The sequence below is a fragment of the Leptopilina boulardi genome, unplaced genomic scaffold (assembly GCF_019393585.1).
Source record: "Leptopilina boulardi isolate dan_hultmark-lab unplaced genomic scaffold, ZJU_Lbou_2.1 LbouV2_31, whole genome shotgun sequence".
Classification (NCBI taxonomy): Eukaryota; Metazoa; Arthropoda; class Insecta; order Hymenoptera; family Figitidae; genus Leptopilina; species Leptopilina boulardi.
In genome coordinates this window covers 480,914-498,492 of record NW_026137874.1, presented here as the reverse complement: position 1 = coordinate 498,492, position 17,579 = coordinate 480,914, and the positions used below count along the sequence as shown (strand labels likewise).

The 17,579-nt window shown below is 27.6% G+C and overlaps 4 protein-coding genes across 24 annotated transcripts in view; 2 read left to right on the top strand and 2 right to left on the bottom strand.

Annotated features, from left to right (window-relative positions):
* LOC127283362 (catenin delta-2-like) overlaps window positions 1–17,579 on the top strand; it is a 76,542-nt gene that overhangs the window by 34,308 nt on the left and 24,655 nt on the right. For 5 of the 15 annotated variants that reach the window (XM_051308170.1, XM_051308169.1, XM_051308163.1 and 2 more), the window contains exon 1: window positions 14,681–14,829. The exons of 4 other annotated variants lie outside the window; for them this stretch is intronic. The gene's annotated coding sequence lies outside the window, so the exon portion shown is untranslated. Of the gene's footprint in view, window positions 1–14,135; window positions 14,830–17,579 lie in introns of those variants that run through there. 6 more of the 15 variants (XM_051308179.1, XM_051308178.1, XM_051308177.1 and 3 more) reach the window with 3 other exon arrangements.
* Window positions 554–5,996, bottom strand: LOC127283367 (arginine/serine-rich protein PNISR). Of its 6 annotated transcripts, none has more exons than XM_051308186.1 (14): window positions 5,836–5,996; window positions 5,556–5,691; window positions 4,947–5,135; window positions 4,635–4,715; window positions 4,205–4,452; window positions 3,963–4,134; window positions 3,726–3,907; window positions 3,441–3,659; window positions 3,264–3,366; window positions 2,553–2,624; window positions 2,127–2,221; window positions 1,907–2,060; window positions 1,024–1,832; window positions 554–813 (listed from the first exon to the last, which is right to left on the bottom strand). In XM_051308186.1, exons 2-13 carry the CDS (start codon window positions 5,647–5,649, stop codon window positions 1,048–1,050), a joined length of 2,394 nt encoding a protein of 797 aa, XP_051164143.1. In that variant the 5' UTR covers window positions 5,650–5,691; window positions 5,836–5,996; the 3' UTR covers window positions 554–813; window positions 1,024–1,047. The 6 variants fall into 6 exon arrangements, with proteins under 6 accessions (XP_051164143.1, XP_051164142.1, XP_051164144.1 ...); XM_051308185.1 differs by having other exon boundaries at window positions 5,556–5,744; window positions 5,836–5,994; XM_051308187.1 differs by having other exon boundaries at window positions 5,556–5,744; window positions 5,879–5,978.
* LOC127283370 (neuralized-like protein 2) lies at window positions 6,134–8,636 on the top strand. Of its 2 annotated transcripts, none has more exons than XM_051308196.1 (4): window positions 6,134–6,812; window positions 7,272–7,347; window positions 7,427–7,659; window positions 7,775–8,636. In XM_051308196.1, the coding sequence occupies exons 1-4, from the start codon at window positions 6,449–6,451 to the stop codon at window positions 7,888–7,890; spliced, it is 789 nt and encodes a 262-aa protein (XP_051164153.1). In that variant the 5' UTR covers window positions 6,134–6,448; the 3' UTR covers window positions 7,891–8,636. The 2 variants fall into 2 exon arrangements, with proteins under 2 accessions (XP_051164153.1, XP_051164151.1); XM_051308194.1 differs by having other exon boundaries at window positions 7,257–7,347.
* Window positions 8,709–13,646, bottom strand: LOC127283364 (trimethylguanosine synthase). The gene is made up of 8 exons (XM_051308180.1): window positions 13,387–13,646; window positions 12,899–13,040; window positions 10,848–12,565; window positions 10,452–10,692; window positions 9,908–10,382; window positions 9,694–9,825; window positions 9,323–9,621; window positions 8,709–9,236 (listed from the first exon to the last, which is right to left on the bottom strand). Exons 1-8 carry the CDS (start codon window positions 13,488–13,490, stop codon window positions 9,126–9,128), a joined length of 3,222 nt encoding a protein of 1,073 aa, XP_051164137.1. The 5' UTR covers window positions 13,491–13,646; the 3' UTR covers window positions 8,709–9,125.

The window sequence follows — 17,579 nt, the reverse complement described above, 5'->3', positions numbered from 1 at the left end:
TTTTGTTAAGTAATTTTTGTTTCTAGACAAGATGAATATTTGTAAAAGTCAGAGTTTACGATATCTATAATATTATTATTATTATACTTTCTGAGAAAACATTGTCTTCTTCAATTAAAAAACAATTTTTTTTTCTTTATCAGAAAGATGTAATTTTAAATAGCTTTTGTAGATTGACAGCATATACAAACAAAAAAAAAAAGATGACACTAGATTATTGAACTTTTAGAAATAATAATTTATTTTTGCTACATTGTCATATTATGTGCAAATCTCAATCTTTTAAAAATATGTATATCTGAATAATATACATTTTAATGTAGAAATTATGAAAAAGTAATTTGAGTTAATATATATATATATTGTGACAAATTATATTCTTGAATTTCAATTTATTTAACAAAATTTAATTCTTCTTTATTTTAAAAAAACTATATTAATTTTCTTTTAAATATTCTATGATTGAATTTTTATATTTAATATTTAAAAATTTTCTTTCAACTGAAAAAAAAAAAAAAATAGGATGTAAAATAAATTTAGAAACTTTATAAAGTACGTATTAATTACGTTTATTATTTACATATTTTGTAGAATTATTGCTCGGTAACCACCAGGGAAATAGTTTCAAACACATGTGTATGAATAATAAACTGACATTAAAATCGTTAAAGAGCACATTCACTGTTTAATATATTTTTTCTTAAAAAAAAAAAAAAAACGAGCTTACTATATATTTGATTTTTATATTAACTGAACTATTTGAAGCTGTCTCTTGGGCTTGTCGAGAAATCTTGTTGTAAACCAGAGAAGAGTCTGAAACAGAAATAAATTCCTAGGCCTGGATACGAAGCAGTAAATCCTATTATTTAAAAACTCTTTTTTTTTGAAATTAAATTTTTTTGTTATTAGTTAATTAAATGAGGCGACTAATTTGATTAGTTGATTAAATAAAAATGACAGTGAAAAAAAAAAAGAATTACTTTATGGAAATAATTATAATTATTTATTTAATGTGCATACAACCTTTCTTAAAATAGTAGATAGCTCTCAATCCTTGTATCGATGCGATGACTTCTTACCATCACGATGACCAGTGTGCCTTGATTTTGATCTCGATCGTCTCCGATCACGGGACCTTGAGCGAGTGCGTCTTTTAATTCTCGACGAATAGGGTGAGCGTCTTCGTTCCTTTGATCGAGTACGTGATCTCCTTCTATCTCTGGATCGGCTAAGACTTCTTCTTCTTTCACGTGAACGAGAATTACTTCTTCTATTACTCAAATAAGAGGGACTTCTTCTTCTACTTCTGGAATGCGAACGTGAACGTCTCTTACCCCTTGATTGTGATCGCGAATATCTTCGTCCAATTGAATGTGATCGTGATCTATATCTGGATTTAGAGCGCGATCTATCTCGTTTACGATTCCTCGATCTTGATCTTTGTTTTCTCCCAGACCTATAACTACTTAATGAACGTGAACGATAACCTTTACGTGATCTAGATCTAGATTTACGTCTTCTATAATGATCAGAAGAACGTGACCTTGAACGACGATTTCTCGATTTACTTCGACTTTTTGACTTTTGTTTCCTATCATCACGTTCCTTTCGTGATCGTTTAATTTTTCTTGTTGAACTTTGACTTGTTTCGGTACTAGAATCATCATCGTCGTCATCATCATCATCACTGCTAGATTCCGTTCCAGCTGATTTGATTGGGGAATTAATCTTTGATGTGTTGTCGGTTGTTATTAATTGATGTTGCGGCGTTTGTCCGCCGCTTGACATCGTTTCTGATGCTTCTCTTTCATTATTTATCGTTTCATTTTCAACTAAAGTATATGACGTTTCGAAATTACGTTTACGAATAAAACAAAATTAAATTTTATTATTCGTTGAAACATACCTGAATTTCTGCCGCTAGAATTACCAATATGATTTTTCTGTTGTTCATAAATATGTTCCTCCTGTCGTTTCATTTCCTGTTCTTCCTCAGCCAATCGTGCCTCTATTTCCTCTTCTGTTTTCTTAAATGCTTGCTGTCTTCGTCTTAACGTTTCCTGAGAAAAACAATTTTTCATTTATATTTTTTTAAATATTCAAAAAAAATTTCAATATTTTAATACCTTGAGTTCCTCATCACTGTCTTCGTCCTCTGGTTCTTCATCCTCCTTCTGCTCCTCCTCAGATTCGCTGTTACTGTCACCATAGATGCCCAGACCTATATATCAAACAAATTCGAATCAAATATTTTTGTAAAATATATTATCAGTAAAAAATTTTTAAATCAAGAGGAAAATTTAATTTTGCATGGTTATATTAATAGGGATGAGTATTAAATTTATTTTTCCGAAATTGCCAAGTGTAAAATTTAAATAATATTTTTTTTTATTTTATTTAATTTTTATATTATGCAATTTTTCAGAAATTTCTTTTTTTTTAAATTTAAAATGTGGATTGTGATCAGCGATTTAGTGTCAAATTATATTAGACCCTCTGATCATTCCTAGATGGAACCATGCCTTGAAAATTGGTAGATAAGAGCCACTTACCAAGTTTCCGAGTGATCTGAGCAAGAGGGGCCGTGTTGTTGAAGGATGCGACAGGGGGCTCTCCTGCAGGGGCTTACAATAGACACGCATTTAGTAACCAATTTTTGTTGAGATCCATTTCACATACTTGGATCTAAATTTCCCCATCCCTCATTTCATTTCTTTCTTTCTTTCTTTTATTTCTAATCACCGAAATACTATCCTAAATCAACCTTTTCTTATCGACTAAATCGAAAAAGTTATTTTTTTCTTTCCTCATCTCTATTGTCAGTAATAATATTAATTATTTCCAACAATTTAAAGGAGGAAAAAAGAGTTCAGTTTCACAATGATTAAAATAATTAAAAATTTTTGAGAAAAGAAAAATCATTGTTGCCTCTGAACTTTTCAAAATGTATAAAGAATATTTGAAATGTATCCCAAAATTCGGTTTTCTTTTTAAAGATTCATGCACAAAAAAGATGTTTCTTAGTACATGAGTCCTGAAAACACAGTGTAAAGCAGGGCATTCTGAAAAACATTAAACAATTTGTATAACTCGAAATGGAAACACTGTTTTTAATGCACGTCGAAGAAGATGTACAATATGGCATTTATCATTTTTCGCTACTACCACAAATTGATAGTAGAATGAATTAATGATCTCTGTAACCGAATAAGCAAAAGTTCGAAATAACGATCTTTTAGTTCTATCAGGTGTATCTGGGGTACCTTTGGCTCGTGCGCGGCTCCAAACCTCTCTGCATACTGACGATATTTCTTCATTTGTTACTTCCAATAGAATTTCCGTTAATGACCTCCGGACTTTCAACATCTGTTGAATTAATTTTTGTTTAATATTTCTATTATTCTTCTTTTTTTTTTGTTTCTTTTAAATCCAAAACTAACCACATCTTGTAAAATTTCTTCCCGCGATCGCTTTGGAATTGATGGTGTAAAATTTGAAATTGGACTTCCTTCTTTTGCTGAACGTGAATCGGGCGACTCAGCATCCCTAAAACGTGATCGACGTGGACGACCATGATCTGGACTACGATCATGATTTTTTTCCGTTTCATCCTGCCTTGATCCTGTCTCTTCTTCCGTTTCCTTCTCCGAATCCGAATCCTAAATTTAAAAATAAATTATAATATTTCTTCAAAAATTAAAACTCCAAAAATATTATAGTCTTACAAATTTGCTTTTGCTTGGATTTAAAACAGCGCGAGCTTCATCTTCAGCCTTTTTTCGTGCTTCAATTTCTTGCTTTCGTAATTCTTCTTGTCTTTCACGTTCAACTGCCTTTTGTTTTTCTCTCTCCATTTTTTCTAAACCCTCTCTTATCCATGCTGGTAATTGTCTTCGTTTGGCAGCGTCTATAAAAATCAAAAATAAGTTTCTCTTTTTGTAATTTAAAAAAAAAATTTATACCTAATGTATATTGATCTTCCTCGGGCGTTGGTTCTCTTTCTTCTCGTGATCTCATTGGATCTACACCACGAATTGGTGGCATTCTATTAGAATGACGCATTCCTTTTAAGAATGGTGGTGGTTGAGAAGACATTACACCAGATTGATCACCTGACCAATATGACGATACCTGCTTTATAATAAATTAAATTAAATTTTTCAATGGAATGGAAAAATTTTGATTTTTTTTTTTCAACAATAACCTGATTGTATGTCTGTGCATTTGTAACAGAATTATAAACATAAGGAGATGATGCCGACGGTGGTGGAACATTGAAATTTCCCGATATTTGAGGCGCTGCTGGTGCAACTGGTGTATTACTTATTCCAGTTGGTTTTCCATCTGGTCCAATAGTAACTCCTGGTGGTGGTACTCCACTCCATTCCCAATTTCCCGGTCCAGGTCCAGATGCATTCCAATGTCCCCATTGATTCCATTGATTCCAACCATCTGTGAACATAAATCAAAAATAGAATTATTATTTTTTTGAATAAAATTTTTTTTTCCAATACAGGAAATATCGATCTTCCACAATTTTATATATAAAAAAAAGAATCCTCTTGCTGTCTTACAAATATAATAATGTGACAATAAAAAATTTGGAAACTCTCTTTTTTCAGAGTCCTACGCACCTGAATTATTTTTATGTGATTTCTTGTGGAATATTTGTTTTTCCTTGGATCTATCATTACCTCTCATCATAACATAGTAGTCTGCAGTAAACGAAATAAAAAGAAATTTTTTTTAAAAACTTTATAAAAAAAAGCGACTGCTTTTTCTCTTTGTCATTTAAAAAAAAAATAACTGAAAGATTTAATGGCAATTAAAAGAATAATTATATAAAAAATACTAATGAAAGTAAAATTCAAAATTTACATTTTTTTTTCGAGTATTCAAATTGATTTATTTCGTCCCCTATTTAATTAATCATAATATTAAAATACCTGATCCACTTATACTTGGTGCTGGGGGTGCTGGAGGAATGTCATCGTCTTTAGTATCCATATCCATTGGAGCTTCTCCTCCTCCATCGTTGTCTGATTGTCCCGTATCAATCGAGGGTGGTGGTGGGGCAGGAGGAACAACTGTTTCCTTCATTTTTATCCATTGTTGAGCTAATGCTGCCCAATCGACTAAAAAGACGATGAGAAAAAAAAAATTATTCCTAAGCAATTAATAAAAATAATTTCCCCTCAATTATTCAACACCAAAATATATTGTACCTATATAAAAAAAAAATTAAACATTTATTAATGTATAGAATTTTCTAAAAGAAACAAATTTTTACTGTTGTTAAAAAAATAATTTTTCTAGTTTATTCTCTGAAAATTTCCACACCTAATAAATTACTCCAAAAAAAGAAATTAGTAAAAATTTTTAATTTTATAGTGTAAAAGAAAATTTAATTTAATTTTTAAGTAAATTTAAATCAATATTCTCTTAAATATCAAATGACATTTGCAAAAAATAGAAAGTTTATAAGCAGGATATGTATAATTAAAAAAAAAAGATATGTGAAAATGGTATATAATTTTTTTTTCTCTATAAATTACCTTGGTCGTTGCTCATGTTTTGATAAGTGGAAGGATTTAGAGCCCATTGTGTTGGATAATCCTTTCCTTCAAATAATTTACCAGTCATTTCCATCTTCTTCTTCTTTTTTTTTATCGTGCTTTAAATCATCTAATTCTTTAAATCAATTAATTTTTAGTAGGTCTGCGTCGTCAACATGGCCATAGTAACTGAATTGTTCAATTTTTATGCGATCAAGAAATGCCGAGAAAAAATGTTAATTATAGAAAGCGTCGTTAATAAACTTTTATAAATACTTACTCTAAACATTTTAGAATTCTAATCATCAAGTTAAGAAACTTACAAAACACTATATTTAATATTTTATAAAATAGTCTGAACCTATTATAAGAAAAGCCGCTTTGAAACTAATAAATTTCAGCCCATCTTTACAACACCATTTTTTCGGTGTTAATATCAACTTTAAGGTAGTGTTCTCAAAACTTATATTGTCTATCCTTTTCTTTCACATTGCTTTGCCAATGTAAACAGTGTGAATGTACCTTTACTGTCAATTGTCCAGAATCGAAAACACCCACACTAACCCAACCCTGGTTACAGTAGAAAAGTCAAAGAAAGAAAACATATTTCTGTTTTTTATAAATTGTTAAATTAACTTTTATTAAAATTTAATAATTATCAATATTAAATGTGCTTATGTTACAAAAATATTTAAAATTAATATTTAAAATAAACTTTTAAAAAATAATAATAAATATAATAAGTGATTGGAATTCGATGAATATTTAAAAATATATAAAATTTTTCTATAACCTCTCTATCAATGAAGGTTCACAAAAGTATAAGTTTTGAAAATAAAACTATTTTATAGTGTTTGATGATTATTTATTACCTAATATTTAATAGGTAAATCATGTCAGAAAAATCAAAGAAAATTATAACTCGATTTCATCCCAAACATGGTGAAAATATTGTGTTGTGCGACGATAATACAGTGGCATTTCGCAAAGCAAGTTTTGCAAATGCATTGACATTTAGTGAAAAGCCACTTCAACCGGGAGAAATTTTTCTACTTGAAATTGAAAAAGATGAAAGAGGATGGAGTGGACATATGAGATTAGGTTTAACACAAATGGATATTACCGTTGAGGATGAGGAAGGTTTACCACAATGGGCTGTACCAAATTTGGTGAAATCAGGTCAAAGTTGGGTTTTCGCAATTACAAAAAGTCGTAGTATTTGGGATAGTTTCGAAGGAATTGGAGGCACTACGTACGGTGAGGAATTTTTATGTTAATTATTATTATTTTTTTTTTTTACTACGAAGCTGAAGTACGCAACGTTTATATAAACGATTTTTAAAGAGATAATTTTTTAAAATGAAAAATTCTATAATTTTTTGCCTAAAAAATATTTTTTTATAATTTGTTGTTTAATGAAAACTACAAGAAATATTTTTTAGGCAAAAAATTATAGAATTTTTCATTTTAAAAAATTATTTCTTTAAAAATTGTTTATATAAACGTTGCGTACTTCAGCTTCGTTTTTTACTTCTTAAAAAGTTAATAAGTTCATTAAGAAAATATAAATTCACGAATGATATTTCATTTGATCTAAAATCAAATAAAATTATTTATGTTTCTTTATTTTTAAAAAGGCTCCAAATAAAGTGGGACCTGAAAAATATTATTGCCTTTTGTAATAGATAATTCCTTCAACAGGTAATGGAATTCCAGCAAGAGAAAAAAAGCTCGATACTGATGGTGTTAATGTACATACATCTCGTGGTATTATTCCTTATAGTGCTCTTCGGTAATTATTTTTGACTAATTTTCATTTATTTTTTAGACAATTAACTAAAAATTGTTATTCACTTCTTTTTTTTTTTTAGACCAAATACTGTTGGATGTTCACAAAATATACTTCCAACCGATACAGGAAGTCGTATAGGCGTTATGTATGTGCCACAAGCTGGTTCAGATAAAGCGGAAATGCATTTTATTATCAATGGAGAAGATCAAGGAGTTTGTCAAAAGGATATTCCTTATAAAGCTGGACCTTTGCATGCAATAGTTGATGTTTATGGTACAACGAAACAAGTTAGAATAGTTCAACTTTATGGATGTAAGTAAAATTTTTCATTTCTAAATATATATTTTTTTTTAACTTCTTAAATAAATATTTAATAATTGCAAATTGAATTCTCTATTAAAAGAATTTTTCGGTAATATTTTTTTAGTATCTACATTACAAGGTGCTTGTCGAGACGCCATATTACAGTATACGCAAAGAACTGCTGTTAATTCTCTTCCTCTACCTAAGACTCTGAAAGACTTTCTCCTGTATAAATCTTAATAACAGAACAGAATTAATGTTTATTTAGAAAACAAAAAAAAAAAAAAAAACAATTTCCTGTTATTAGTTCTTTTTATAAGAACATTAAACTGTAATATATAGAAAAAAAATTGATACAAATTGTATCTACAAAAAATTAACAAATATTTAAAAAAAATTATTTAAAAAAAAACTCATAAAAAAATAAAATAATTAAAAAAAACACAAAAGTATTTTGAAAATATTACTGATTTCTATTGTTATCAAGTATTATCGAAAAAATACGTCAACTTTTTTTTCAACTTATAAAAAGAACTACTTTATATACAATTTTTATTATAAATATACACTAAGTTTTATTGTAAAGTTTTTTAGAAAATTTATATATAAAAGGCAGTTTTTAATTATTTTTTTTTCCCCCTATATGAGAGTAAACTAATGTAAATTGTATATGTTTAACAAACGATTTCATTTTTTTTTATTGAGGTCTATACAGAAATTTTTTATCTCCAAATTTAATTGTTTATAAATCGTCGATTTATTTAAATTATATCAAAAAAGAAATCTTTATTGAATCTGAAAATCGTGGATATTTCAGTCAAATTTAATATTTTCTTTATTTAAGAACATAATTGTTAATTGTATGTATGAAAAAAAAATGACACATGTAATGTAAATATTTAAAACACGCGTGCTTGAAAGTTTTCTGTAAAAAATAAAATCTTTCTCTTTTTGTAAAATAAATGTATAAAATTGTTGAATATTAATTTAGATGTTTTTATTCTGTATCTTGTTGAAAAAAAACCTTTTTTTGCCTATTAAATAAAATTTGTAATAAATTACAGAAAAAAAAACCTTTATTTTTTTTTGTTCTATTTTACAAAAATGTATTATACGATATTTAAATGTTGTTCCCCGTAAAAATTGTTGAATAAAATAATAATTATTACAAATCATTAGGAAAATTTAATTAAAAAGAAAATACAAATACATGTTTTTTTTAAAAACATAATTTAAACAATTGGAAATCGAGATCATTTTTTGTTTGCAAAAATTGAAACAAAAATCTCATTACATATTAAAACTGAAACTTTTCGATTACACTTTGAATAATAATAATAATAATAATTGTAATATCACTACAATTTTTTACGTCACAGACAAAAAATTATTTTAAATCATTATTTACATTTAGTCAAATGGACAGTGAAATGGCAAATTTAACTTTATATATCACTAATAACAGTGGATTCATGTCAGCAGTCTTGAGGGAGTTCTCCATAATAAGCTGTCAATGCTATCAATTTTCTATCGAGAAAATTTTGTTCAATCTCAACCGCAGATCCAATTCCAGCCAACATTGCGAGCTGAATTAAATATTAAAATTATTTTTTTTTTCAATTTTATAGGAAATTTTAAATTTATCTTTTTTTTTTTTTAATTAAATACTTACTTGCATAGTATCCACATTTCTAGGAAGAAAATATGCAATATGATTGGAAATTTGTTTGGCTACGTTAAATAATTCAATTCCACCTTTTGGATACATAATATTATTAAGATCAAAAGTATCACTTTTTGCATAACTTGGTCCTCCCCATGGTGGACTCAAAAACACCACATCAGCAAATAATTTTGGTGCTAAATGAAAGAAATCTCCTACGATAAATTCTATTCTATCCTCCACGCCATACACTCTAGCGTTATTTCGAGCTAATTCTATTTTTAATGGATCGATATCTATCGCCAAAACTGTAAAAAACAAAAATAAAATAAAAATCTAAATTAATAATTTGTTAGGCAAAATAGTTTTATAAAACTCACCTTTTTCGCAAGTAAATGCAAATTGAATGGAATTTCCACCGGCGCCACAAAATGCATCTATTATTGTATCACATTTACATTTTTCTGCGATATGTTGTGCTATTTTCTCAGGAGTAACGGAAAACCAACTTTCTGATGAAAAAAAATTGCATAAAAAAAAAAATTAATTAAAATTACAAAAATAAAATAGACTTAAAAAAAAAAATATTCTCACCTCGATCTAATTTTATTCCTTGATCAAATTTAGAAAATAATCGATATCTTTTAACCCAATATTTCATGAGTGTTGAATCAACTTCAGCTGGTAAATTATTTCTTTTATTTTGCTTTCGTTTTTTCTTTTTTTGTGTTTTTGAAACTAAAATATTTTCCTGACTAATTTTCGAATTCTCCTCTTCTTCCATTTGAATTTTATCATTATTATCGTCTATTTCTTTAATATCAGAAATAATATCTGTATTTAAAATTTTTGTCTCCTCATTGTCTTCAATACTAAACGTATTATTGTCACTAATTTCTTGTCTGGTTAATTTTAAATCAACAGATGTATTTGATTTATTTAAAAGAATACGTTTTGAATTTAATTTCGATTTATGTAACGATTCACATTCTTCATCGGAACTAGATGTAAATTGTGCATTTGTCAAAAATTCTTTTTCTGACGATTGTAGTTCCACTTCAGCCTTAATCTAGAAATTAAAAAAAAAAGTTTATATTAAAAAATTTATAAGAATATCATCAAAATTATAAATATTTACCTCATTTGATGTATTTGTAATTTCTTCACCATTATCATTGAAATATATATGTTTATTAAGTGGTTTAGAACGTGTTAATTTCATTTTTAATTGTCTATTTTGTAATCTAATATTCTTTTTTTTATAAACCACTTCACCTTGTAGTTTAGTTTTTTTATGCTCTTCATTAAATGTGTATCCCATTAATAAAAATGCTTTTTTCACAGTTTCTAATCCTTCACCAGCGTCATCTGCTTCATGACTAAAACAAAATTTTTTTTTTCACTTCTAAAATTTGTCTATAACTAAAAGGTGATAATTGAAAAAAAAGAGGAATTTAAAGAAAAGAACTTTGTCTGGCGGAAGTAAAAAAAATATATTCGAAAAAAATCAAATGAAATTAAAGAAATGCAATACCTGCGCTTAAGGGTTATTGGTTTTTCCTCGTTTCCCATTTCTCTAACTTCATTTTTACTATTTAACGAGCTATTTATTTTACTTTCAATGTTGTAAACTAAAACGTCAGACTCAGTTGTATTATAATGTTCAACACTTTGTTCATCATTGTCAATAATTTCCAAACAATTCTCTTTACAATTATCATGAGAATTTGTCTCGCAACTCATTGTCAAATTTTGCATAAGCATACCAACGGATTCCATAATCATTTTTTTCTTACTTAAAGAAACATTCTTTTCAATAACAACTGATTTAATATCATCATTGATTGTATTATTTTTTATTTTATAATTTTTATCATCAGATAAATTAATTTCCGAACAAACAACAGATTCTTTGGCTTTAAACATAAATGTTTCATAATGTTTTTTGTATTGTTCTTGAAAATTTTCTTTCCATAATTCTTGCCAATATTTATCATTATCCTCAACTGTGTAATCATTGCCAATATCTGAACTGCTACTTGTGACATTACTTTCATTTGAACTCATTGTTGAACTTACAAGACTCGATGATTGTGTAGAAGCTGAATCACAACTTGAACTTGTTAATGTCATTTTTGTGACATTTGTCATTGAATCGGAAGTTGCATTTGTTCTTGTAATAGAACCACTAATTGAATCACATTTTGTTATTAATTTCTCATCTTCGGCATTTGATGCTAAATAACTATCTTCAACGCTAAATGGACTTAGGGGATTCCATCCTTCACCAATATCAGGCGATAATTGATTTCCTATTCTTTTTCTATTATCTTCAGCTTCTCTTTCAATTACTTCCTGTTTATTTGTATTATCAAATGAAAAATTCATATTTTTTGTTGTTGAATCATATTTTCTTATTTCATTTTTACCAAAAATACCTTCAAAATTTGAACGACCAATAACACAATTTCGATGTGCCTCACTTGGAAAACATGTATTTTGTTCAAGAAATTTTTCCGATAATTGTTGTTCTTTATCGTCTGTATTTTCTGGCAAATATTCTGGATTAATATAATTTGCATATTTCTCTAACCACGATGCCCAAATTAAACATTCTCCATACTTTGACCAATATCTTTCCCAAGCTAAATCCATTTTATTTTTACTAACTAATGATGATGATTCTTGAATAAAATCCCATTCCTCAATTATTCCATTGTAATCAATATTATTTTTCATTGAATTTTCAGAATTTGTTATTGAAATTATTTTATTACTACTCTCAGGAATTGAAATTTCCTCATCCTTCTTTTTTTCAATTAAAGAAACAGTTTGATTTAAAGAAATATCATTTTTTACAATAATAGAAATATTTTCATTTTTTTCAATAAGAGAAATATTTTTGCTTTTATCAATGAAAATATTGTCATTACGCAATTTCTCTAAATTAAAATCAAAATCATGACTTATTTTATTTTTAATATGAACATCTTGAATTGATTTATTTAAAGTTTCTTCAGTTGTACCTAATGATTTGTTATATGATTCGAAAAGAGTTTGAATATTTTTAACTTCTTGTTGATCTTGATATTCAGATAAATCAGCACCTGAGTCTGATTGATGAAGACCAAGTTTTTGTGTAAAGGATAATGTTGGTTGTCGATTGGCGGAGTCACGTATAGAATCATGTTCATCGGTAGAATAATTATTATCAGTATGTGATGCACTGCAATAACAACTTACTGGTTCCTCCTAATAGGGACAAAAATTCTAAGTGATAAAGAAAAATGTTTTTTTTTTCAATATAATACAATTGACGTTTAAACACTCTTCATATATATTTGTTGAAATTTCTTCATAAACAAATTTTTCAAACTCTCAAAGCATTTTTAATTGATATTAAATTTGTTTTATCAAAAATTTAAACATTTCAAACAATTTTTATACATTTGAGTAAATTTGAAAAATTGATTTTGTAATTCTGCAATATTTCTTGTTCATTGAGTAATTTTATTTTAAATTTCAATTAATTAAATTATTTTTAATACTTTTATTAATAGTTTTCAAATTAAAAAATTAACTTACATCTTGTTTTTCGATATTACAAGATTGCGCCTCGATATGAATTATTTCTTCAACATTTATTATTTCACCCACGCATTCAGTTTCAACTTCGTCACCTTCACTCACATCATCAGCATTGATAAATGAATGTATCTCTGGAGTTCTATAAAAAAAAAATTTCAAGAAACTTTAATAAATTATATTTTTTTTAATAACAACTAGGTCAGTATAATTTATAAAAATAAATATAAAATAGATTTGTATATTTTTAAAAAATCAATAAATAATAAAACAATGAAATAAAAATCATTGTTTAATTTTCTAATCGCTACTTTCATTTTACATAAAAAAAAAAAACCTCAACAATTAAAATTCAGAAATCATTGATTTGTATTGTTATAACTCTGTTATATTTGTCAATAATAAAAATAATATAATAATATTAAAAAGTATATTCTAAATTATGAAGAATATTTCAAATATTATTAAAGAAAATATAGAAAATTTACCGGATAAAAACTCTGCTACACAAACAATAAATATAACTGTCAGGATCCTCAGTCTGTTTCGTAATATACACTTCAGCCAATGGCTCCCAATAATGATCACACATAACGAAAATAATGTTAATTTATCCTTTCTAAAAAGAATTGATATAAACAAAATCAAATTTTAAATATAAATATCATTGTTATTTTTCAATACTGTATATATATGTTATAATTTGCAAAACTAAGTCTGTATAACATTAAAAATAAAAGATCAATGAATAATAACTATGTAGATGGTTTAAAGAGAGTTTTAAAGGTGAATACACAAGTTTTCAGCAAAGATGGGAAGGTATATATAATTTGTCCAATTTGCTGTAACGTATTTTACCAAGTACGCATGTAAAGAAATTTCGTAACTTCTCAACCCTGAGCTTCCATTTTGCAAAAGTTACATTTAACTGTTAAATTCTTTTTCCAATTTGTTAACATTAACAAAAGTTAATGACACATTATCATTTATCAAGATAAATATTCTTTTTATTTAAAATCAAAAGTAGTGATTTAGTGAAATAATTTATATATTCTTGAAGGAATTTGTGTAATTTGATAATTACGGTAATATTCTTTCTTATATTCTCCGGTCATTTTCAATATGATAATTATCGGTAAAAATTGAGAATCACTGCTGTACCAGTGTAGACAACCCCCAGCGAAGAAAATTGATATCAAAGAGTTTGTGGAGAGGAGAAATTGCCAGAGAACCGCTGATCTTGGCGTTGTAAGGGCGTCGTTACTGCGTGCTGTGCAATGTGGTGTATCGTGTAGGCGTTGGCGAGTGAGGGCGAGAAGACAAGACTGTTCGATGATGTGTTCGTGAAAGATTTTTGAGTTTTCACTTGTAAACTCATACATGTGCTTTGCTTCAGTAGTAAAATAACGCAAGCCGTGACGCTTCTCGGCCATTTTGGTGTCATCATCGTCAAGTTCCGCGATTTCCTAGCAACCAAATTCTCAGTGAAGAGTGTCGTTATAGTGCATTGTATTCCCTGTGTGTTCGAAGCCACTTACGTGTGAGAGAGAAAGAAAGATTCCTTCGTATATACTCGGTAGTATTGCAGGTGAATCTCGCGGTTCTTGGACAATTGATCGAATGAGCCGCGAGCGGCATACCGGAGGATAAAGTGTCCCATCAAAAGCCGTCGGGACAAATTTGCAATTGTATGCCATGGATTGATTGTCGTCGGAGAGCCCTGCCTATTTATACTTGATTTTTACACCTGCCAAACGTTTACACGGGAAATGCAAAGAATCTTAGAGAATTTCGGCGCGGGATGATACAATTGTTTTATCGTTCATTACCTGATCTCAAGAACTAAGGATCATTTTTATCGGAGCATTATCCGACCTTCAAAAAAGGAGTCATCGCCCGACGGTGTGCATACGTGGAGTTGGATATAATATGTGAGTGTTTACAAATTTTTTAATGGCATGTTACAGTGAATAGAATCTCAAGGAACCCTGCGAAAATTTCCATCTTTTTTTTTTGAGAAAAAAATCTATTCACAAACTCTGGCATTTAAATCATGTTATGATAATTGTTTTTTTTTAAATTATTTTGATATTTCTATTATATTTTTTATTCTATCGGGTATTTATATAAAAAAAAATGATTGTCTTCAACTGTCAATTGCAAACAATTAATCTCCTTTTAGGTTGTATTGTAATTGTTGGTTATCAAACCGGTCTGTCAACTACACAGACGACTTGAAAGGTATTTTTAGTATTTTAAATTGGTTTCATTTAATTGGAAATCAATTTCTTTTATTGTATTTCTTTGAAGAATATATTATTAACATTCGTTGAATATCTTTTGCGTAGAATCAGTAATTTTTTTTTTCCAAAAATGACAAAAATTGAGTACTCGTTTTCTTGAAACTCGTGGTTGATAAAATCGATTGTTTACCTCGGATGAGTTGGGTAAATCAAAGAAGGCGTGGAACCACGCCGCTATATAGGTGTTAGAATATAGTAGAGAAAGAGTTAAAAATAAAAAGACAGAGAAGTTTCCCGTCAAATTGTTCCAAGCTTTATGCATTGTGAATCATTCTCGAATCTTGGCTCGTATTCAGTTGTATTCCCCCCGGACTCTCCTCATACGTTTCTCATTCTTTCTTGGAATGTGTGACGGGATGATCATCGCCGTAGGGGGAAAATCGTGAAAATGATAGGAGGCGCTGTCCGCAGTTCTTAACATCATATATATAACTTGGCGTGAGAAAATGGAAAAGTAGCAATTTTGTCATTTGATCTTTTTTTTGATACGTAAAAGTAAAGAAAAAAAAACCTCTTTTATAAATTAAAAAAATTTTATTCAATTCTAAAAAATTATATTATTTTTATATTCAGTGTTTTATAAATTTCCTTAAACTTCACACGTTGTACAAATAAGAAGTACGGATACACGATCTATGTTCATTGTTTTCTTTTAAAGTCGTGAGATCTTTTTTCTTAATATGGAATAAGTGACCGTGTCAAGAAAACCGGGTCTTTTTATTAACTTCTTTAGGTCAAAGCTATATGTAATCTGTTTTCGTATACAAATTTGCGTAGGTGGAACAAACCAAACAATGTGTTCAAAGACCGTGTGTGTGACTATATGTGTGTGGAATACGAGCTTGTGTAATTAAAACCTCAGACTGTAATGCATTTAAATATTCTCACTATTAATGAACTTTTCACATTCTTGATTGTAATTGATTTTCCTAGGAGGTTAAAAAAAAACCTAATGAATTTTGTATAATTAATTTTTTGTATACAAATTTCTTTTTCTAATTGATTTTACATACTTTTACTCTAATTATTGCTTTTACTATTCGCTTTCTAAATTTTTAACACTAAAAAATTTAATAATTATTTTTTTATTATTGATTAACATTTTTTCTATTCAAAAAAAATTTTTTTTTTAGAAATTCTCTGCTTTCTAACAAAATGTCTCAGTGATAAAAAAATCTTTAGCCACTGAATTTTGTATTTTTATATATAAATATAATTTATAACTTTACAGCATGTAATATGAAAAGTGAAATTTTTTTTTTTCTTTGAAAGGTATTGGTTTTTAATTTTCAACGATTCGGTGAATTTTCCAACATTTTTCGAAATATCTTTTTTTTTGAAATAGAAGTAGTTCAGTATATAAAAACGTACTCTTGATTTTCTGCAAACAACTCTAGAAAGTCATTTGCGCAATGAATGAAAAGGGTGAAAAGACATCACTTTGCACTTGGCCTGCTCTTCCTTGCAAGTGCATTCATAGATCACGGGTCAAAGATTATTTTAAGGCTAACTATTAAAAATTTCCATCATCTTACTAACTGCCCTTACCCCCCCCCCCTTTTTTTTATGTCTGTGAAAACTTATTTCTCGAATTGTCATTAATAAATAATTGAAAAAAATTAAATGAAATTCAAAATGGTTTATTCAATTTCTATTTTATATTTGGTTTCTTTTTGAAATTTAATTCAATATTATTTTTATTTATTTGCAAATATTAATCTATATGGAAAAGAGAGATAAAAATTTTTTTTTTTTATCTATTGTAGAAACAGTTTTATCTTTGAGTGCATAAAGATAAGAATCGTATATATATATATATATTTACACAAGCTCGATAATATTTTCTTCGGACATCTTCTTTCGAATGATAATTACGTGACCAGTCGAATTGTCACTTCATTATCACTTCTTTAAATAATTATACTCTTTGTTCTAATGATTACTTTGTACTTGTTTATATTAATAACTATTTAATAGTATATTCTAAAATGATTTTTATTTTTAGTATCTAAAACGCTGAAAAAAATTAATTTTTAATTAAGAGTATTTTCGATTTTTAATTTATGATTTTTATACTAAGCTGAAGTACACGTTTATGATAAACGATTTTTAAAGAAATAATTTTTTATAATGAAAAATTCTATAATTTTTTGCGTAAAAAATATTTTTTTTTTATAATTTGTCAATTAATAAAAAGTACAGAAAATATTTTTTAGGAAAAAAAAATTATAGAATTTTTCATTTTAAAAAATTATTTCATTATAAATCGTTTATCATAAACGTTGCGTACTTCAGCTTCGTATTTTTATGATGAAAATTGTCGAATTTTTCTATATTATAAAATATCTAAAAAATAAATAAATATTTTTTTTTTCGAA

What these genes read in the sequence shown, in the direction of transcription:
- LOC127283367 (XM_051308186.1), bottom strand. Translation starts at nt 5,649, where the DNA reads ATGGAAATGACTGGTAAATTATTTGAAGGAAAGGATTATCCAACACAA. An exon ending in AAACATGAGCAACGACCAAG is followed by an intron (nt 5,136 to 5,555) that starts GTAATTTATAGA and finishes TCGTCTTTTTAG; the next exon opens with TCGATTGGGCAGCATTAGCT. An exon ending in ACCAAGTATAAGTGGATCAG is followed by an intron (nt 4,716 to 4,946) that starts GTATTTTAATAT and finishes CGTTTACTGCAG; the next exon opens with ACTACTATGTTATGATGAGA.
- LOC127283370 (XM_051308194.1), top strand. Translation starts at nt 6,449, where the DNA reads ATGTCAGAAAAATCAAAGAAAATTATAACTCGATTTCATCCCAAACAT. An exon ending in AATTGGAGGCACTACGTACG is followed by an intron (nt 6,813 to 7,256) that starts GTGAGGAATTTT and finishes TTCCTTCAACAG; the next exon opens with GTAATGGAATTCCAGCAAGA. An exon ending in AATAGTTCAACTTTATGGAT is followed by an intron (nt 7,660 to 7,774) that starts GTAAGTAAAATT and finishes ATATTTTTTTAG; the next exon opens with TATCTACATTACAAGGTGCT.
- LOC127283364 (XM_051308180.1), bottom strand. Translation starts at nt 13,490, where the DNA reads ATGTGTGATCATTATTGGGAGCCATTGGCTGAAGTGTATATTACGAAA. An exon ending in CCAATAACCCTTAAGCGCAG is followed by an intron (nt 10,693 to 10,847) that starts GTATTGCATTTC and finishes ATTTTGTTTTAG; the next exon opens with TCATGAAGCAGATGACGCTG. An exon ending in TGCATTTACTTGCGAAAAAG is followed by an intron (nt 9,622 to 9,693) that starts GTGAGTTTTATA and finishes TGTTTTTTACAG; the next exon opens with TTTTGGCGATAGATATCGAT.